The sequence below is a fragment of the Schistocerca nitens genome, chromosome 5, assembly GCF_023898315.1.
Source record: "Schistocerca nitens isolate TAMUIC-IGC-003100 chromosome 5, iqSchNite1.1, whole genome shotgun sequence".
NCBI lineage: Eukaryota > Metazoa > Arthropoda > Insecta > Orthoptera > Acrididae > Schistocerca > Schistocerca nitens.
This window is the reverse complement of record NC_064618.1, coordinates 578,818,623-578,842,083: the sequence shown is the minus strand read 5'-3', so window position 1 is coordinate 578,842,083 and position 23,461 is coordinate 578,818,623. Positions and strand designations below refer to the sequence as shown.

Here is a 23,461-nt window from a genome sequence, read left to right as displayed (position 1 = left end):
AGAAACAGTATGTACGAAAAAATACGTATACTGTTGATATAATTATTGACTATTTTTGCAAAAATCGCCATCCCGTTCAGTGCATGTGCTGAGCCGTGGCAACAAGATTCTTTGAGCTCTCCTCGAAGAACTTTCCCATCAGCTCCTTCCCCCACATCCACTCACGTGTGTCTTCACGGAAGTGGAACGGTGACAATCTGCAGGCGCCAAGTCAGAGGAACACGGGGAGTGGTTTAGAACATCCCAACCAAACGAGGCCAATAGCGTCTTGGTGGCTAAGACCGAGAGAGAGAGAGAGAGAGAGGGGTTGTGAAACAAGCACCCTCCTTTTGTCAGCATTCCGCTCCTTTTGTTACGAACGCTGCTTCTGCTCTTCTTCAGGGTCTCACGATATCGTTGTTGACTGATCTTCCCATGAGCCAGAAATTCAAGCAAAATGGCGACTTAGGGTTCCCGAACACCGAAGTCATAATTTTTTGCCCGATTTTTTTTTTCAATTGTAACTGTAGATATGGGAATTGGAGTGACGCCACTGTGACTACTGTCTTTTCATCTCAGGCGTGTAACGAACCGCCACGTTTCATCTGGAGTCACAACAGAGCCTACAAAATCTTTACCTTCCCGTTCAAGCCGCCCAATAAACTCGCGCTTGCTGTTGACCCGACTTTTCTTGCGCTGCTCTGTCAGCTGTTTTCGGATCAATCTTGCGCACAGTTTCTATTAACCCAGTGTTTCTGTGAGTGTCTGGTATAAGAGAGTTTTGTAGTGTTGTGGACACATCAGAGGAGTTTGATCCACTTCCAATCGGCGGTCTTCAGGATCACTTACCTAAATTTTTTGCATCAACTCAGCAGTCAAGATGGAAGGCCTTCTGCTCTTCTATTCGTCATGATCGTTTGTTTTGCCTTCACTAGACTTCCTACACAACTTAGACACATTAGTTCTGTTCATAACACTTAAGTTGTAAATCCTTCTGATCTGCGAAAAAATTTCTATATGTTTTATTCCTTCCGCGAGAAGGAACCGTATCTCAGCAAGTGGCTCTCACTTGGCGGGATTTCTTACCATCTTCCACACAACTGGACACTCGTACAAACATGTTCCTGCGATGCTAGCTCTGGTCAGGGTCTCCCCCGCCACACCCTCTACAACTCAGTGTTACCGACCCTCAAAAACAAAAACCGCAGCCTGTTGTAGTCACAATACACTCACTTGCTGAACATTACATATACATATATTCTTGGGGCTACAGTTTGGCACATATACAAGAAACCCATGAAAATGCATAAATCAAATAACATTTCAGGTAGAAAATACGACTGGTAAACTTTTCAGGTATGGTATGTACTTTCCTCGCTTATTTCAGCATTCTGCTCGATGAACGCTAGGTGGGAGCCGACGAAGAGCTTCCTATTATGTGCTCGATTGGATCAAGTTTTACGGAAGATGATGACTTAGATATTGTTGAACTCCAATTGTTCGCCCATAAATGTGCTATGTGCGGGCAAGTCGCTGAGAACGATTTTTTCACTTCAGTCTTGCGCCAATGATCGAAAATGTCCAGTTGACGGGGCCGGCTGTAGATAACTTTTCCATACGAGTGGTGTCACCCCCTCCTCACTCTTCCCTCTCTGGCTGTAGCCCGCGTTAGTTCATGTTATGCACTGTACACACGTGGGCACCCTCTCAGTCGGCCAGAGTGGTCGAGAGGTTCTAGGCGCTACAGTCTGGAACCGCGCGACCGCTAGGTCGCAGGTTCGAATCCTGCCTCGGGCATGGATGTGTGTGATGTCCTTAGGTTAGTTACGTTTAAGTAGTTCTACGTTCTAGGGGACTGATGACCTCAGAAGTTAAGTCCCATAGTGCTCAAAGCCATTTGAACCATTTGAACCCCCTCTCAACTTGACTCCCCAAGCGGCCGCTACTGTTACGCGTCTTTCACGAAAACCTTACAACTGTGGCACCTCTGGAGTCACTCTCCTCCTCGCGCCTCAAGTGGCGACTGTTATCGCCTGAGCATTGAACAACCCCTGCCAGTCCGTCAAATATCTGTATATCGATACTGTCAACTTTAGATTCAGCAGGGAAAAATGAAGGAGGACGTAAGGGCCTATGAGTAAAACTGCGTGGCTAGTCATGTTTCATCTCTTCCCTGAAAATCCTTGCATGAAGGGAACAGCTATTTCTTTCAAAACGTGTAGTTCAAATGTGTGTGAAACCTTATGGTACTTAACTGCTAAGGTCATCAGTCCCTAAACTTACACATTACTTAACCTAAATTATCCTAAGGACAAACACACACACCCATGCCCGAGGGAGGACTCGAACCTCCATGACTGCAGCGCCTCAGACCGCTTGGCTAAGCCCGCGCGGCAAAATGTGTAGTAATAGTCATCATCACGCTCATAAAGCTGCAACGCCTTGAAGGATAAATACAAAAAAAATCACATTGGTTGGAAGTGTACTACATGCTTATACATGCAAATTATTAACATTTCAGCGCAACCGCAGAACGTAGGTAGGATTAACGCACTCTGATATAGAAATAACATGTGGATGTTTTTTGTTTGTAAGAAGATCATGTTATGCTTCTTGTAAGTAGGAGAGACATCAGTCAACACTTGTCAGAATTTGACGACAGTATGATTGTTCCCAATCGTAGCTGCTGCTTATAGCTGCGCAATATTGTTTCTTGCGTTGATCGCAACCCGAAGACTTTATGAGAAAATATAATCGACGGGTCTTAATGAACCATTTGGGATCTTAACAGCCCCACACAACTAGCGCCAGAGGGGACATACTGCTCTATCGGCTGTGTACGATAGCGCAGCCATGTCAGTTGCGTTGACTCACAAAACTGGTTTGTTTGTAGCAAGACATGTGTCAACAAGAACAGTGCGACAGGAGCACCGGAGAGCAATAGGGAGACAATATTGCCGCTTCACTTGACGTAGCTGTAGAAGGAGGCATGACAACAGTAGCGCACCCAACAACACCAGTACTGCAGAGAGGAGGGGCACCAAGGCCTTGTTTCAGACGAGCCTAGGACCAGCGTGCAATATCAGGATAAACATACACCCCCTTGAATGAATCACAGGTTCCGTAACGAGTTCTGTTTTTACGAACAGATAACGATCATTCATCTCTTACTCTTCAACTTCGTCCAGGTGTTTACAATGTTTCGATAATTGTGTTTATTTAACTACACTGTCTACGTTACACAGTTTTGGAACGGAGGATGCAGAACGCAGATCTGATTTGACCGGCATTATTTACTTCCAGAAAGGTCTGACAATGTATTTGAAAATTGCTGTCAATAACAGTTGAGTTTTATGTGTCCATTTATGGAGTCAAACCCCAGTGAACGCACTATATAAATACATTTTACAATTCCGTCTTTTTTAATCACTGGACCTTGAAAGGTCGTAAAAATATAAAGTATAACGTTACTGGAACGGATGACCGTAGCCATGGGGGATAATGTTTCCGCCGCATTTGTGCTGTGCGATATCGATAAAATATTTCCAACGTTCCAGCGCTCTAGCAAAGCATTCTATTATGATACCCTTCTACGTTATTTATTGAGTAAGCTGCAATCCTAATGGCCTGTAAACTGTAATTTTTCAGCGAGTTACATAGTGAGCGACATTGAATTTTTAGTTATACAACCGCCTCTGCTTAGCTTTGGTGTTTAACGTTACATCGTTTAATTAACTGTCAGATCATTAGAATTCTATGAAATGACACGTCATATTCTGCCAGGTTTCGCTTCCAAGCAATGTTGGTTACAGATTCTCGTAATTGCATATTTCTCTAGTTGACAAAGTTTTTGTCATAACTTTTAATTGCTATTTCAGTTCTTTGTTTAATAGCTGACGGAACGTACTACAATTTATAAAGAGCAATGCTTTACCTGCACAAGCTTTCTAAATCCACATTTATCACGTAATTACTTTAAGATCTGTAGACATGCTATGCCATATTCGAAAATAATCGGCAGAGTTTAACAAATTCCAATAGGTTTTTAACACTTCCGTTTATTATTTTACTTATTTAGATATTCAGTATCAGCTAGCGTACCAATGTCGTAGCATCTAAAAATCATTGCTTTCTCTGTATTCATATCGGCACAGCTAATTGTTCTTCTATAAAATCGTCGTTTGTGGGATTGCAGCTCGAATAAAAGAGTGGTATCTTTTAATGAAACACAACTGGGCATGGATCTAAGCACATCTACTATCGGTGCTTTCCGACCGCTGTGCTCCTCTATCCAGTATCTTCGAATACTAAGGTGTCCTTCCCAGGATTTCAACATCCGGTGTCTTCCACAAAAGGGAACCTCTTATTAAAATGCTAATTGTTTTGTAGTCCTTTATGTTTTACGCAATTTACACGCCATATCAATCATTCTCAACTGATATATCAATTACAAAAGCAGTTTTCCTTTAATTTTCTTTTTTACAATAATAAGGACGTATTGTGTTCCACTTGTCTGTTAGAACTATACGAACAGCATATAAGGAGACGTAAGTATTTTGGACGATAGGTGATTCTATTTGTAGTATGGTGTTTAAATTCTATCAGAATACAATGAAGAGCCGAAGAAAACACCTGCCTAATATGTTATAGGGTCCCTGCGAGCACGCAGAAGCACCACAACACGTAGGGGCATGGACTCGAATGATGTCTGAAGTAGTGTTAGAGGGACCTTACACCGTGAATCCTGCAGGGCTGCCCATAAATCCGTAAGAGTGCGATTGAGGTGGAGATGTTTTTTCAACAGCACGTTGCAAGGCATCCCAGATATACTCAATAACGTTCATGTCTGGGGAGTTTGGTGGCCAGCGGAAGTGTTTAAAGTCAGAAGAGTGCTCCTGGAGCCCCAGTTATGGACATGTGGGGTATCTCATTGTCCTGCTGGAATTGCCCAAGTCCATGGGAGTGCACAATCGACATGAATGGATTCATATGATCAGACAGATTGTTTATGTGCGTGTCACCTGTCAGAGTAGTATCTAGACGTATCAGGGGTCCCATATCACTACAACTGCACCCGCCTCACACCATTACAGAGACTCCATCAGCTTGAATAGTCTCTTGCTAACATGCCGGCTCCATGGATTCTCACACGTTCGTACGCTCGATACAATTTGAAACGAAACTCCTCCGACTAGGCAACACGTTTCCAGTCATCAACTTCCTAATGTCGGTGTTGACGGGTCCACGCAGTACACGACTGAGCCTTCGGCTTCTAAAGCCCATATCGATGATGTTTTGTTGAATGTTTCGCCCACGCTGACACTTGTTGATTGCCCAGCACTGAAATCTGTAGCAATTTGTGGAAAGGTGGCTCTTCTGTCACGCTGAACGATTCTCTTCAGTCGTCGTTGGTCCTGTTCTTGCAGGATCTTTTTTCGGCCGCAGCGATGTCAGACATTTCATGTTTTACCGGATTCCTGATATTCACTGTACACTCGTGAAATGGTCGTACAGGAAAATCCCCGATTCATCGCTACCTCAGAGGTGCTGTGTCCCATTGCTCGTATGCCGACTATAACATCACGTTCAAACTCACATGCAACTTGATAACTTGCCGTTGTAGCGGTAGTAACCACTCTAACGACTGCGCCAGACTATTGTTGTTTCATACAGGTGCTGCCGACCACAGCGCCGTATTCTGCCTCTTTACGTATCTCTGTATTTGAATACGCATGCCTATACCAGTTTCTTTGGTGCTTCAGTGTATATCTAAAATAGTAAATTAACACCTACTTTTGATATGGCATTACAATCCAAATCCGTTAAGTCTTTGCAATATACTCATGTAGTATGTTGAGTAACTGACTGTGTCTGTTGAGATAGTCTTCTTTAAGTGAGGTGTTTGCAACCAGGAGCGATCCAGTTTCGACGGGAGAACCACGTGTCTTGCATTTGTCGTTTAGGAGAGAGAGTGTCTGGGACAACTTTTGATGGTTTAACGTGCAAAGTATGTCGTTTCTATTTGCCAACGTGAGTCTCTGGTCTCCTTGCGAGTATTAGAAATTTAGCGGGGTATGGTTTTGAATGACATCATTCCTCAGTAACAGCTGGTTTTGTCTAACGAAGTTCAGTAGTAGCGGTCGGGTTGAGTTACGAATAAATTTTATCTTTATTTGATATTGTTTTCAGTAGTTCAGACGTTTAGTCTTTAGTATTGAAGTAGTTCGAAACTAACTCAATCTGCTTTGAACACTTCTTTTGCATACCAGCTATTGCTCTGACAACTTTGCTGTTTCGTTTCCTTTACCCTTCCTCTCGCCTTACTGCATCTTATAAGGTATTTCAGGTTGCTGGATTCTATTTCCGAGTTGTTGGTGGATCTGAAACTGTATTGCTGGGCTGTGAAAGTACGTATTACACTTACTGAAGCATCTTCTGAGACCTCGATACCTATCAAGCAGAAGAAACCATCAGCGAAGTTCCAGTCGGACAATATTCCAAGCATACTAAGTACTCTGTATAAATGCCATGTGATTCTACACTTCTATGAACACTCTGACGACATTACTCGTTGAAACCTGGAAGTAGCTTGTACTTTGTAGACAACATAACTCTTCTACAAATGTGATTTAAAATTGTAAGCAGTGTCAGACCAACATCTTATTTATGTCGAATGAGCTCTGAATACACAAGGTCGAGGAAACACCTAATAATGTCAGAAGAGAGAACAGCAAGGAACCTGAACCCGAGCAAGAGTTTTCAGATAACCATAGGTGAGAAATGCACCATTGTGGAACCAGCGGGCTGTCAGTGGAAGTGTGTACAATGAAACTAACCTTGCCCCAGCCCCCTATATATATACTCCTGGAAATGGAAAAAAGAACACATTGACACCGGTGTGTCAGACCCACCATACTTGCTCCGGACACTGCGAGAGGGCTGTACAAGCAATGATCACACGCACGGCACAGCGGACACACCAGGAACCGCGGTGTTGGCCGTCGAATGGCGCTAGCTGCGCAGCATTTGTGCACCGCCGCCGTCAGTGTCAGCCAGTTTGCCGTGGCATACGGAGCTCCATCGCAGTCTTTAACACTGGTAGCATGCCGCCACAGCGTGGACGTGAACCGTATGTGCAGTTGACGGACTTTGAGCGAGGGCGTATAGTGGGCATGCGGGAGGCCGGGTGGACGTACCGCCGAATTGCTTAACACGTGGGGCGTGAGGTCTCCACAGTACATCGATGTTGTCGCCAGTGGTCGGCGGACGGTGCACGTGCCCGTCGACCTGGGACCGGACCGCAGCGACGCACGGATGCACGCCAAGACCGTAGGATCCTACGCAGTGCCGTAGGGGACCGCACCGCCACTTCCCAGCAAATTAGGGACACTGTTGCTCCTGGGGTATCGGCGAGGACCATTCGCAACCGTCTCCATGAAGCTGGGCTACGGTCCCGCACACCGTTAGGCCGTCTTCCGCTCACGCCCCAACATCGTGCAGCCCGCCTCCAGTGGTGTCGCGACAGGCGTGAATGGAGGGACGAATGGAGACGTGTCGTCTTCAGCGATGAGAGTCGCTTCTGCCTTGGTGCCAATGATGGTCGTATGCGTGTTTGGCGCCGTGCAGGTGAGCGCCACAATCAGGACTGCATACGACCGAGGCACACAGGGCCAACACCCGGCATCATGGTGTGGGGAGCGATCTCCTACACTGGCCGTACACCACTGGTGATCGTCGAGGGGACACTGAATAGTGCACGGTACATCCAAACCGTCATCGAACCCATCGTTCTACCATTCCTAGACCGGCAAGGGAACTTGCTGTTCCAACAGGACAATGCACGTCCGCATGTATCCCGTGCCACCCAACGTGCTCTAGAAGGTGTAAGTCAACTACCCTGGCCAGCAAGATCTCCGGATCTGTCCCCCATTGAGCATGTTTGGGACTGGATGAAGCGTCGTCTCACGCGGTCTGCACGTCCAGCACGAACGCTGGTCCAACTGAGGCGCCAGGTGGAAATGGCATGGCAAGCCGTTCCACAGGACTACATCCAGCATGTCTACGATCGTCTCCATGGGAGAATAGCAGCCTGCATTGCTGCGAAAGGTGGATATACACTGTACTAGTGCCGACATTGTGCATGCTCTGTTGCCTGTGTCTATGTGCCTGTGGTTCTGTCAGTTTGATCATGTTCCTGGGACAATGAATTCACGGTGTTCTTATTTCAATTTCCAGGAGTATATATATATATATATATATATATATATATATATATATATATATATATATATATATATTTATTCTCTTTTTGGTGCTATAGAGACAGGACAGCTACCTCTACCGTGGCGTGGTACACTTGAGAGGTAATGCCTGCTGATCCGACAGATATCGTCATGAAAACATCACTGTTAAAACATTCATTTCTTGTTCAACTACACAACTCGGAGGAGCGGCCCTGCGGTATGCAGCGTTGTAGCATCGTGCGGATGGTGGAATGGTGATGGCAGCGACTCAGCGAGGCTGATGACCACAGCAGCCCACAATGCTGACTAGAGGCTTCCCATCTACACAGGAGGGAGCGTGCCGAGGCACACATGATCACGCCGTGGACCTAGCGTGGATGAGACGGGTCACAGCAGCAGAAACAGCAGCAGTAGCATCCACTCACATGGGAAGGAGCATGCAGGAAGAATTTGCCTGCACAAGCGAAAGTGGCAGAACGGCTGCATTGCTGTAGGTTCCAACTGCAGGCCACCAGGTGGCCCGTCGGTTGGAGAGAACCAAGTCCACAGCTTTGGTTTCAGTTCGAGCAGCAGCGCCCCAGCTAGGTTCAGCAGAATCCAGAGGTGGAGACTGGTTGACCTACGTAGACACATAGACCATCGCAGGTCCCCACTCGGAGTTGGTGGCTTGCAGACTACAAAAAAATGGTTCCGATGGCTCTGAGCACTATGGGACATAACATCTGAGGTCATCAGTCCCCTAGAACTTAGAACTACTTAAACCTAACTAACCTAAGTACATCACACACATCTATGCCCGAGGCAGGATTCTGCAGACTACAATACTACTAGAAATAATAGTCTTTGTACGGGCTAGGCCAGTCCTTGGTTTGCTAAAACCACGGTTTCTATCAAGTAAGCCATAACATAATTATACAGGGTGATTCAAAAAGAATACCACAACTTTAAAAATGTGTATTTAATGAAAGAAACATAATATAACCTTCTGTTATACATCATTACAAAGAGTATTTAAAAAGGTTTTTTTTCACTCAAAAACAAGTTCAGAGATGTTCAATATGGCCCCCTCCAGACACTCGAGCAATATCAACCCGATACTCCAACTCGTTCCACACTCTCTGTAGCATATCAGGCGTAACAGTTTGGATAGCTGCTGTTATTTCTCGTTTCAAATCATCAATGGTGGCTGGGAGAGGTGGCCGAAACACCATATCCGTAACATACCCCATAAGAAAAAATCGCAGGGGGTAAGATCAGGGCTTCTTGGAGGCCAGTGATGAAGTGCTCTGTCACGGGCTGCCTGGCGGCCGATCCATCGCCTCGGGTAGTTGACGTTCAGGTAGTTACAGACAGATAAGTGCCAATGTGGTGGCGCTCCATCCTGCTGAAATATGAATTGTTGTGCTTCTTGTTCGAGCTGAGGGAACAGCCAATTCTCTAACATCTCCAGATACTGTAGTCCAGTTACAGTAGCACCTTCGAAGAAAAAGGGACCAAAAACTTTATTGGCTGAAATGGCACAGAAAACGTTCACCTTAGGCGAGTCACGTTCATACTGAGTTGTTTCCCGCGGATTCTCAGTGCCCCATATACAGACATTGTGACGGTTGACTTTCCCGTTAGTGTGGAAAGTTGCTTCATCACTAAACACAATCTTTGAAACGAAAGATTCATCTGTTTCCATTTGAGCAAGGATAAAATCACAGAAATCGATTATTTTAATCTTATCAGCTGCAGACAGTGCTTGAACCAATTTCAGACGATAAGGTTTCATAACTAACTTTTTTCGTAGGACTCTCCATACAGTTGATTGTGGAATTTGCAGCTCTCTGCTAGCTCTGCGAGTCGATTTTCCTGGGCTGCGAACAAATGCTTGCTGGATGCGTGCTACATTTTCACCACTCGTTCTCGGCCGTCCAGAACTTTTCCCTTTGCACAAACACCCATCCTCTGTAAACTGTTTATACCAACGTTTAATACACCACCTATCAGGAGGTTTAACACCATACTTCGTTCGAAATGCACGCTGAACAACTGTCGTCGATTCACTTCTGCCGTACTCAATAACACAAAAAGCTTTCTGTTGAGCGGTCGCCATCTTAGCATCAACTGACGCTGACGCCTAGTCAACAGCGCCTCAAGCGAACAAATGTACAACTAAATGAAACTTTATAGCTCCCTTAATTCGCCGACAGATAGTGCTTAGCTCTGCCTTTTGTCGTTGCAGAGTTTTAAATTCCTAAAGTTGTGGTATTCTTTTTGAATCACCCTGTAGAATCGAGGAGTTGGTGGCTGGCAGACTGCAATACTACTATCAAACAGAAATGTTTATATAGGCTTGGTCAGTCCTTGTTTTGCTGAAGTTGATTCGAGGTGAAGCCATCAGACCGCCAACTCCAAAGTCACTCTGCCTTTCTGCTACGTCAATGATGTTATGACCCTTCTCCCTCTGTTGTGGTGGGCAATGTGATAACTGCTTGGCATCTTCTGGCAGTACTTTCCATATCATAAGGTAGCCCTTGATGCCTCTTCAACTGATCAGCCGGAAGTCACCCGCTTCCGCTGTCTCTTGCATTTGCAGTGGCGGATCATGGGCCTAAACCCTGGGAAGGCCAGGAAACATATTGGAAAATCCCCATTCCTTCCATTGTAATGCATGCGTACCCAACGATCAAAAATAATGACGATGACGACCACGACCACCACCACATCATCGTCATCATCATCATCATCATCATCATCATCAATAACTACTACTACTAATAAGTCGACGACTACTAAGATTACGACTAGTAGTACTACTACTACGAGTACTATTACTAATAATAATGATACTGATACTCACTTTTATATACAAACAAACTGGTAGGTTGGGTGTGTGAGCGTTGTTACTTGTAAAATAAGTTAACTCGACGGTTCTTCTTCTTCCCACATCTTTCGATGACATCTTCTTACAATATGTCTCGGCTTTGAAGTATTCGCAGTGCTCGTTTTTCTATTGAATACAACCAAGAGCTGACAAGCCATCCTGGGCTATACGGCTTCTGAAATAAATTTTTACATGTTTCAGACAAAAAAACTCCTTTAAACTAAAGCACTTGTTGCAGAAAGGGTAGCAATTAAACGAAATAGTTTGAATGATTTCTTTTGATTGCTTCTCCAGACTTACAGAGTGAAACTTTTCTTTGTGCTGGGAAGACAATGCAGTCTCCAGCTCTACACGCAGCTGCGGGCGACTGAAGGACGAACCATTTGTTTGTGATACTGAATCCACACCGTCTACGGACAAATGCTGAGTGTTACTAGCGTACTGAGTAGTACCGACAAATTTTGAAAAGGGCTGTTTGTCATAATGTGAAAAATCTTGTTTCCATTTGTGGTACAGAATTATCCCGTACCTTGAGGTACACCCATTTGTATTTTGACATCAGTGGATTGCCAATATATTCATCCTTTTAGCTCCATTCATGGAAGATTCAGGTTGGGAATGGGTCGTGTGTTTCGTAGAACTTAAAAATTCGATCAGTTTATCTCAATTTCTTATGCTTCTCGTGCAAGTTACGTATTCTGAGACAGTTCTGTTGAAAAACTGTGCATCAGTTTTTTTCCTCGCGAATGTTGAAATGTGTTTTTAAAAACACAGAGAAGAAAAATAAAGTTGAAGTCGAGGAGACTATTTTTGAAACCGTAGACTTCTCTCGTAGTTGTTGCACTGAAGTCTGAACTGTCAATTATTTCACTTAAAACCTCAGTTTTCTCCAGACGATTTTCGTGAATTACATACTATTCTGGAGTTACAGTTCCACCTCTTTTCGCTATTCGAAGGAATGCGTTTACCAACCACATTTGCGAGAATTCCTGTCGGTTTAGAAGATACGGTAGAAAGCAGGCATATCCTGAAGAGCGGAAAAAAATCCTTACTGGTTTTATACAAGACCAACTCTGTTGAAAACTTAATTTAAAAGATGTGCGAAAAGTGACTAAAAAGAACTTGGGGAGGGAGGGGGGAGGTAATTACACGGACTGTAGTTTTCAGGTCATTTAGTTTCCTATCAGAGCGAAAGGACCTTCATAGATTTGGGCCACTAGTTTGTTTTTCATATCCTATCTCTGAAACATGCCACTCAGAACACTAAGCAAAGCAACTTGGCTAAAATCATGAAAATCTTGAAAATGTTCTTAAGTGTCGCCTTTGCTGGTGGACTATAAAGTCCCACAATAATAGAGCATTTGACTTGTCCAAAACGACTGTTGCATCGTCCACAATACAATGTGTAAATTCAAAAATGGACTCTGCTATACATTCAATCAGTTCATTCTCCGTAGTTTTTGGAAATCCACGAAACTACCCATTTTCTTCCAGAATGCTTTAAAATCTTCCGTTTCCATTTACCACAAGTTCTGGGATTATAGGAAACTTGGGTCTCATCATGACGTCAAAGCTATGTAGCTCCTGTTGCACAAAACACTTGTGATTTCTGTTGGCTTTTACTTCATTGTTGTGGCTGGTTTTCATCACTTTATGGCGTTCATGAAGGAGCCCTGAAATACTAAACGCTTCTTTGATTAGTTCTAGAAATGAAATTAAGTTGCATAGATTGTCTTTCAAAGCAGAATGCCCTGCTAAACCTCTATACATTTTCTTGAGATCTTCGAAAGCCTCAGCGTATGACACAGGTTTTCTTGTAGTTAAGAGCAAACATGAGCAGCAGAACAATTTTCCTTTTGTAGAGCGAGCACGCAACAGCTTGTGCTTTTCATAATATGTAGTTTGGAATGCACGTGTTTTGAACTTGTCATTCTGAGGTGTATATGATGAGTAATACTTATGATGTACTCACTCGAAAGCGTTACATGAGTCCTTTATCACGCAAATTGAGTTTTATGTAGGTCTACGCAGTTTGTTCAGTTCCACCTTCATGATCGACGGGCCTTGCGACAAAGTGTCATTTGTGACAGTCGTACCCAGGTGGAACACTCCCGCAATGAGTTTGGTGGTGTACTGTGAAATACTGAGTATTGTATGATGCTTCTTCAGAAAATCCAGCCCTAGCATTGCGCAGTAGCGCTCAGTTACGTGGGGAGATACTTCCATATATTCTCGAAAATTCTTTGCTCCAATACAGAAAATGAGCAATCTTGATTCCAATGATACCACATCATGGTCGTATACTCCACGTAATTTGTTTTTTCGTCTCCAAGACGTACAGAATGAATGCCGACATTTGAGTCTGTACGTATGTCCCATTCCCTTCACCATGCCCACCAAGAAACACTTCACCTCTGCATACGCCTTAGAAGCATTATGCCTTACTGGTACCGCCGTCTGGCAGATGAATTTCCGTTGGTTTTTAACGGATCCTGACTCCGACGTCGCCCAGTGCTTCCTATCCTTCGCCCGACGTCCTGCTGCCCCACACCCACAGCATTGAGGTGGACTATATTGTTTCCGAATGTGGCACGCATATTCATATCTATACCACTTTGATGCTCAGAAAAGATGCTCTGTTTATCCGGCAACCGAGTCATCATGTCCGCTTCTCCCAATTGCGTAGCAACCGCACTAATAACAGCCAGATCCTTTAGGTTCTCCATTCATACCTTCCCGGACACGTGCTTTACCTCGTGCTGAATAATTTTATGAGGCTCCACATTCTGTGTTAACTCATACATTTTCATATTAGTTTTCATAATTCTATCTAATAATGTTTCGACCGACTCCTTTCGTTTCTGAGACAGCCCATTGAGTTATTGCCTGAAGAATCTGACACTAATCTGCATGCAGTAGCGCTGATAGAGTCCTTTCTTGAGTTACTGAAATGTGAGCACCTTGTTCAACCGCACAATATTCATGACGTTTCACCCACAATCTAACTTGGTTGTGTCAAACTTACTTCGTTCAACCAACGATCCAGACTAGCGGTAGCTTCTAGACTGTCAATAAATGCTGACACATCCTCAATCTCTTTATAAGAAAAAAGATACCACTATACTAGCGTCAATAGAGTCCACAGGAGGAACAGGTACATTGACGAAGCATTTGCCTCTAGTATCGCAGCTAGTTCACCCTACCTATGCACATTATCAGCTGATGAAATCTCCCCTTGCCTTTGTAACACGGCATTCCACGGAGTTAAAAAAATGGCTCCTAGCACTAGGGGACTTAACTTCTGAGGTCATCAGTCCCCTAGAACTTAGAACTACTTAAACCTAACTAACCTAAGGACATCACACACATCCATGACCGAGGCAGGATTCGAACCTGCGACAATAGCGATCGCGCGGTTCCAGACTGTAGCACCTAGAACCGCTCGGCCACTCCGGCCGGCTCCGAGAGTTCGACCATCTGTTTAGCCAAACTGAAAGACGTGCGTATAGCTTTTTTTGGCTAGGAGTTCGTTGCTGGAGAGTTCGGCTGTCTGGAGCAAATTTTATTTGACGCAACTTCGGCGATATGCACGTCGACGATACTTACGTCCAGTCCCAAGCGGAAAATCCCTGTATCGGACGAGAATCGAACCCGTGACCGAGAGTAAGGAACGATAAACACAAGATCACGACCTGCTGACTACCCAAAAAAGGTTCAACTGCTTTTTGCGTCATGATTGATTTTTGACGTTTATGCAATATCTGCTTAGCAACATTTATACCTAAAGTAATTACACATTAATTAGGGAGGGACAGATTCTATAAAATCTTGGGCGTAATTACAAGAAACTGATATACAGTTACGATGGATCACAGCCCATCGACACTCTCAGCACTGATGTGCCTCATGTCCATAACGTCGGCACGTACTACACGGTTGGTGTAGTAGGCTAGGAATGGTCAGTGTTGTTCACGAAACCAATTCATGACAAGTAACAAGGCCAGCCGCTGATTTTTAGGATTTTGGTCTACAGTACCCATATACCCGATTTTTTAATCTTGCACAATGCATGCAAATGTCGCACGTTGGTGGTGGTCACAGTTGATCACTCTTGCCAGTTCTCGAGTACACCGACATGGCCCATCGTGGATTACTGCGTTTAAACGATCTTCTTCAATCCTCGAAGGTCTTCCTGATTTCAAACAAACGTCATCGAAACGAAAAAAAAAAATTCTTGCCGTGCTCTGTCGAGTGGCATTATCCCTATCCACGGTGAAAATGTTTCTGGCTGTCTTCGCTGCTGACACCCCTCTTTTGAACTCAAACAGAAGGATATGGCGGAAATGTTCCGATTTCTCCATTTGACAATCAATTTTCTAGAGTCCACAATTACGCTCATTATTGCAAATGACAAAATGCTAGTCCGTAAACTCAAATGGCAACAGTGAACTACAGATATAAAAGGAAACTGGTAAATAAACCAATACCAACCGGAATACCAACACGAAAAATGCAAAAACGTTACGAACTTACGCCTAATGCATTCGTGTTAATGTGTTGTTCTTAGTTCATTCATGTTATTGTTCATGACCGATGCACATGACGATTAATTCACGATTTCTTATCCATTGAAATAACTGATGTTTACTTTGGCAGCACAAACTGGAAACCGGCCGTCAAAAGAAGAGAAATTCCGACTCAGAGAGCTCCTATCGATCTCAGAACGGGCTACAGATGCAGGTGGGAAGTCCGTCCAGGGAATGCAGCTGTGAGCGTTCCAGTTGGAGCGGCGTGTAGTCATGTCCTGGAACAGCCTCAAGAACATCCGTCTCCTCACAACCCCATCAGGGAAGAAACAACCATCTCTGAAACCGATGCTTCTGCCTCCACATATACGACATCTCTGCCGCCGCATCTCGGGGAAGCGGCCCAGCTGGTTATGCAGCACCCAGGAGGTGAGGTCGGTGACCAGCAGGCGGACGAGCCCGTATCGGCAGAAGATGAACTGGACGCGCAGGACACGAAGGACTCGCCGGACACTCATTCCAGGCACCGCCGCCAGGTGTCTCGGCTGGGCCGACGCGGCGCGTCCTCGTCCGCCGCGGCGGCCGCCGCCTCCGCTTCATCCGGACCCTGGGGCTCCTCGGCTTCTGCAGCCGCCGCCTCCGCCGCCTCCGGGGGCCGCCGGTCCCCTGCCTACGGCCGCTGGCGCCCAGCCTACGGCTACGGGCGAGGTGTCTACGGCCAACGGCCCGCTTATGGTCGCCCGTTGCCCGGGCCTTTCTATGGTTAAAAGGTAGGTTTCGCATCTCCAGCATTCAAAAATGGTACAAATGCCTCTGAGCACTATGGGACTTAACATCTGAGGTCATCAGTCCCCTAGAACTTACAACTAACCTAAGGACATCACACACATCCATGCCCGTGACAGGATTCGAACCTGGGACCGTAGCGGTCGCACGGTTCCAGACTGAAGCGCCTAGAATCGTTCGGCCACACCGGCCGGCTCTCCAGCATTCATTCGATCATGCCGTCTTACGTGCAGGAATAGACTTCAACTCGCAGTTATTTACGTAAAGAGTTTCCGCAAATACCTAAACCGCTGGTCATTAATGTTGCAACACCAGGTAAGATTAAAGCGATATGCACATACACAGATGGCGATAGTATCGCGTATATAAGTCATAAAAGGGCAGTGCTTTGGCGGAGCTGTCATTTGTGCTCGTATGATTTCATGTGAACAGGGTTCCGATGTGATTATGGTCGCAGGACAGGAATTGACAGACTTTGACCGCGAAATGGTCGTTAGAGCTAGACGCTTGGGACATTCCATTTCGAAGATCGTTGGGGAATTCAATGTTCCGCCGGCCAGGGTGGCCGAGCGGTTCTAGGCACTACAGTCTGGAACCGCACGACCGCTGCGGTCGCAGGTTCGAATCCTGCCTCGGGCATGGATGTGTGTGATGTCCTTAGGTTAGGTAGGTTTAAGTAGTTCTACGTTCTAGTGCACTGATGACCTCAGAAGTTATGTCCCATAGTGCTCAGAGCCATTTGAACCATTTTTGAATTCAATATTCCGATATTCACAGTGTCGGGAGTGTGCCGAGAATACCAAATTTGAGGAATTATCTCACACTATGCACAACACACTGATCGACGGCCTTCACTTAACGACAGACTTCAGCAGCGTTTGCGTAGAGTTGTCAGAGTAACAGTCAAGCAACACTGTATGAAATAACCACAGAAATCCATGTGCCACGTACCACAACGACCCCGTTAAGACAGTGCAGCGACATTTGTCGTTAATGACCTATGGCAGCAAACGACTGACGCGAGTGCCTTTGCTAACAGCACGACATTGCCTGCAGTGGCTCTCCTGAGCTTGTGACCATATTGGTTGTACCCTAGACGACCGAAAAATCGTGGCCTGGTGAGTTGAGTCCCGATATCATTTGATAAGAGTTGATGGTAGAATTCGAGTGTGGCGCAAACCCCACGAAGCCATGGGCCCAAATTTGTAACAAGGCACTGTTCAAGCTTGTGGTGGCTCTGAAGTTGTGTGGGCTGTGTTTACCTGGAATAGACTGGGTCCTTTGGCCGCACTGAATCGATCATCAGTTATGCTCTGCTACTTGGAGACAATTTTCAACCTAACAGCGATGGAATTTTTATGGGTGATAATGCGGCGTGTCAGCGGGCAATAATTGTTCGCAACTGGTTTGAATAATATTCTCGACAGGTCGAGGGAATGATTTAGCCACTCAATCGGCTCGACATGAAAGCCACCGAACATTTATGGGACATAACAGAGAGGACAGTTACTGCACAAAGTCCTGCAGCGGCAACACTTCCGCAACTGTGGACGGCTATAGAGCCAACATAGCTCAATATTTCTGCAGAAAACTTCTGCAGAGAGCTTAACCAGCCGCGTGCGGTCCTGTATTGTGGCAGTTATGCCGAGCATTTAAGACATAAACTGAGGAATAGCCGTCTATCCCGCCTCTCAACCATATTCTATTTTGCAACTTTTTTGCTGTTTTTGTTTCTCGCTTATTCGATAATATTTCAATCAAATTTGACGTCATTCTGACCAGTGGTCCTCTTTTTAACACCTTTCTGAAACTAGAACTTTCATTATAATATTCCTGTACATGAGAATTAGAATCACTGACTATAATTAATGCTGACATAAAAAACACATGCTTACATGTATATGGGTGTATACAGGGCTAAACACCTAGCACTTGCACCGCATATATTATTGAAATGATGTGCTGTTGATGTGAGGTTTTCACAGAATGGATTGACAGTCCGCGGATCGTGCCATTACTCAACAGACAGACTGTAATAATACTTAGTGAATTTTGTGCAAAAGTAAACTTTTTAAATGTAACAATTCCTATTAACATCAACAAACTAAAAGTGTAGTAAACTAGAATGCCAGTGGTTTTTGTTGCAGAATTCTAGTGCGAGTCGTTTACGAGATACCGTATTGTGCGAAGATTTCACACCGGCACTCGTTCGTGCCATTCAACCTGCGTAGTTGCTAGGTACGATGTTATGTTCGCTTACAGTGTGTGTGTGTACTCTGTGAATATATTGTGACTTGCTTGACTTGCTAGTCAGCTAGTGCGTGACAGTTCAAGCAGCAAGTCGTGAGTGGATGATGGGATTTACCAATGCGGAAAAAGCCGATATGGTCATAGTGTATGAAGAGTATAGAAAGAATGAAGTTATTCCTGATACGGTGTATGTGGCAAGATATCCCAATACACGTCAACCACCTTGACAGTTATTTATCAACCTCCTCATCCAATTACGTGAAAGTGGTAGTGTAACACTTAGACAGTTTAACAGAAGGTAACAAGTGACGAAAGAAGAGAGGAAATTAATGTTCTTGCTGCTGTTACAGTTGATCCACACGTTAGCTCCAGCGCAGATTCAGGCAAGTTCCCTATGCATTCTTCATCGACATAGATTCCATTCCTATCACATCTCTCTCCATCGAGAGTTGAATGGAAATGATTATGAGAACAGTGGTAAGTCCTCTACGTGGGCACTAAGGCAGGATATTCCTGTTGTATCACGTGTCTTGCTTAGTGATGAAACCCCATTCACCAGTCATGGCAAGGTAATCCTCTAGAACATGCACTATTGGTTTGTTGACAATCCCCGTTGGCTTCGTCAGATGGAGTGTCAGAGTCCAGGAAAAGTAAAGGTGTGGTATGGAATAGTGAACCATCTGCTCATAGGTTCGTTTTCCGTAGACGGGCCACTGAACTAGTTCAAGTATCGCAATAGCAGCCTTCTAAAAGACAGTTTTCCATGGATGCACTACAGACGAAGGGAATCTATGGTTCCAACATGATGACTGCCCAGCCCACGGTGTAGGAAGTACTACAGCGTGTCTTCGCGTAATCTTTCTACATCCTTGGATTGGTTTCATAGGACCTGTACCTTGGCTGGCCCACTACCCGTATTTGACGTCTGTAGAATTTTTTCAGCGGGAGAAAGCTGAATGACGCCGTTTACAAAGACCAACGAACTACACCCGATGATATATTCAGCGACATATTACTAAGCCTACTCGGACATCTCCACTGAAATGCTAGCACGTGTAACCCGTCGTTCCACCAGAGCGAAAGCGCGTACTGGAGTTGCCGGTGGTAATTTTGAACGCAACTTGTGATGCTTAACTACCTCGTTACTGGTCAGAATTCACATAGGTAGTGGATGAACTTGTGTTGTTATTTAGTGTGTGCTAGCACAGGTATTGTGCAAGCGTCGGTGTGGGAACTTTTCAGACTACGATATCTCGTAAGCGACTCGCCCGAGAATCCTGAAACAGACATCACTGACGTTCTAATATACTTACATTCAGTTTTTTAATGTCAGTAGGCATTGTTCCATTTCAGGAGTGCATGTCTGCACAAAAATACACTTTCTACGTATTATTACAATATACTGATCGGCTAACAATGCGAGCCCCTGACTACCAACCCACTCTGTGAAAACCACACATCAATAGCACTTGCCATTTCCGTAATATCTGCGGTGCAAGTCTTAGAGATTCACCCTGTATATAGAAATACTGCTTAAACCCACTGGCAGTAAGCAATGACATACATAATGCGTTATAATAAATTGTGCTCCTAACCCCACGAAATCAGTTAGAACTTAACACACTTTCCTTTTTACACTCTGACAGATGAACTACAACCATTATAATGCCGAAAACAGCACATTAAGACACTGAAAGATTAAATGAAGCTGGGAAATAGAAAGTCAACTAAGGTCACTATTGCAACAACAATCCACAGAGACACACACAAGTGACTCCATTGTGACAGACACGAAAGCTGAAAGCGTTTCGTATAAAAAATTTTCTCGACGGATTAAATTTTCTACAGTGCTCCAATCACAGTGCAGTGAACGAAGTAGGGAACTACCGCCGGTTTACGGACAGCTGCTGTTCGAGTGCCACTTGCCCGAACCTTCAGGCTACAGCATGTTCAGGCTGAGGTCAGCTCAGATGCAGCATACCGCGTGTGTCTTCTCCAACGGGCCAGAAGGTGGAAGCATCGAACTTGGGTGCCTTAAGTTGACAGAAGGCAGACAATGATATCAGGATTATATACAACACAAAGAAAAACATTGCTCTCTCCAACAAAGCACTTGAATCACAGTTGCTAACAGTTTTGTGGCTCATTAGATTTAAAGACACTAAGTGAGAAACACACATTGAGACATTGTATGCAGCACTCTCATATGGAGTTAGAGGGGCATGCCACATACTCTAGCACAGCTCAATAGCACTCGTTGCTAGGTAACATCGTTTCATGGAATATGATCGTGACGGCTCTCTATAGTAAGCCATAATGAATAGATTACCTCAAGCAGACGACAATAGTACAGTAGAATCCACTTGTAAATAAATAGCCACACTGCAGTTTCTTCGGGGTTGTGTGTTCTTCCTTTAAATACTTGGAAACTGTGAAGGATCTTTTGCACAAAATATGTGCTCGTATTGTCTCTAGATAAGTAATTTGTACGTAAGATGCTGTAGCACATGGAGGCACTTTTTCGCTGAACTAAAGAGACTAAAACTGGGAAATTTATTTAAATTTGGCACTAAAGAATAGCTATTGCATCAAAAAGCTCTTTTCTTTAATTATACATCTAAGTTTTGTAGTACGGAAAGAAGTCGTACAGTAGGCTCCTATCATACCGAGGCTGGGCAATGCTAGACGCGCCAAAGGTAAAGTAACTCACTATAAGGCCCATTGCGGTACTTAAAAATGCAGCTTACTAAGAGTATAAAATAATTTTGCCGTAAGTACCTGATCTATTTTAACCTGTAACGAATAACAAGAGCGATCTCCCTTTGTCAGTAATTTGTGTGTTGTTCGACTTATGCGACCTCCATTGCTTTTCTGTAATTATTATCTCCATTCTCAGCCCACGACATGCAAAGACCAATCTTAAACATTTTCATCGTCGTCCTCGTCAGATCTGTTGTACTTAGCCCCAGCAAAAATGGTTGCAGTCTTAAGAGAAGGAACCATTCTCCTTTTTTATTGTTTTTAAAATGGTGTATCAGATTGCTATACCAATTGCGACTTATAGATCTTTACTGTTATTGTCAACCTAAATCCAGTCACACGTTCAGGAAAACTTATTTAATTCTCCTTCAGCCAATACTGACTAAAAGCTATTCGAGGCTTTGTCTTATTTACCAGAGTGTTATCAAGAGTTACGATACGACGTTATGGTGCATAGCTTTTACAGAATACAGAAATTTATGTATCTTTCGGTTATGTTACAAAGATTCCGTAAAAATCTCAATCAATGGTATATGACGACTGTCGCCAATTTCTGAATTTACCTTACATGGTTTTCCGGTACGTAATAAATGCGAAAAGAATGCTACATGTTTCTAATTGTTCCAGTATATCTTCAGAAGCGAACAGAATGAAAAGATCTGAAATGACTGGCTTGACCTGGTGTGCACTTAATTGCTAAAATTTTCTACAATTTACACACTATTTTAGAAATAGCACTTTCCAACTTAGATCAGTGAACCGGATAGACCTTTTGTCAGCAGAACTAGCGATAGACAACAGCAGGTATTAGTATGTCATTGCGGCATCGCAGGGTACTGTGCATCACACAGCATTTAATGCAAAATCTATTTCGTTAAGTGAATGAATACTTTTGTTACAGGTTGATGCCGCTATGCAAGTCAGCAAAAGAAAGGCGATCCGATTGGCAGCACCATGGTGTCTATGGACAATATTTATTTTTTTTACTACTTATTTTTCTGCATAATAAATATTTATGTTATTTCGTACAAAAATAATTGGCATTCTGTTACACGTACAAATGAACCTAACTCCGGCCCTAAAATGTGAAATTGTACAGGACGCCAAATTCACACCTGACATGTACCATGTTTGTGTTTACTTACGGCTACACGATCTGAAGTTTATATTGCGAAATCGGGTTCAAGCTAATTCAAGTTCATGTGGAAGTACAGTTTTATCTTTGCTATTGTCTCTAGTCTTAAAACATTCACTGCGAAACCAAGTAACATAATTAGTTATTTAGACGGAACATAAGTTCACGTACAAAATTACAGGTTATACCCAAACAGTTTTGGAGGCATTTTAAATCACAACGTGTTCTCGTGTGCTCCGCTTTCCAGAACAGAGCAACAGACAGAGCGGAAGGTAGGTCAGAACCAGTCGGCAGAACGATTCTAGAATCTCAGTACACTGTTGTATACAGCACAGTCAGTCGATTCGCATGGCGGTCTCTTTTGCAGATTTGGAAAAAGCTTATATTTCGAATGACCGAACTATCATCTTTAGCGTACTACACCGTAGTAACTACATCAAAGTGGTGAATATAACACAACAACATGTTTATTCCAACAGATTTTATTAAAATGGTTCAAATGGCTCTGAGCACTATGGGACTCAACATCTTAGGTCATAAGTCCCCTAGAACTTAGAACTACTTAAACCTAACTAACCTAAGGACATCACACACACCCATGCCCGAGGCAGGATTCGAACCTGCGACCGTAGCAGTCCCGCGGTTCCGGACTGCAGCGCCAGAACCGCTAGACCACCGCGGCCGGCTTTTATTAAAATATAGCGTTTTAAAGTAATGTTAATGTGCAGTATCTCCGAATCTTTCGAAGTACAGAGAACGTAAGTCAATGTGATGAACTATCTGCACTAAATTTCAATATGGTGCTGGACATGATCACGGAACGTGGCAGAAAAAAACACCTGGAACAATATAGGAAAAAAAGTGAACTAATTAATATCAAATGCTATTGTTTTGTTGATGAGCTTTCCAGACA

General features: G+C 44.1%; 1 protein-coding gene across 1 annotated transcript in view; it reads left to right on the top strand.

The window, feature by feature from the left end:
* The window catches only part of LOC126259814 (uncharacterized), a 33,453-nt gene extending 11,013 nt beyond the window's left edge, over positions 1-22,440 (top strand). Inside the window, exons 3-4 of the mRNA XM_049956852.1 lie at positions 15,748-16,387; positions 22,315-22,440. Of these exons, the coding sequence (XP_049812809.1) occupies positions 15,748-16,384 (637 nt within the window). The 3' untranslated portion in view covers positions 16,385-16,387; positions 22,315-22,440. The remainder of the gene's footprint in view (positions 1-15,747; positions 16,388-22,314) is intronic.
* Positions 22,441-23,461: the final 1,021 nt, after the last annotated feature.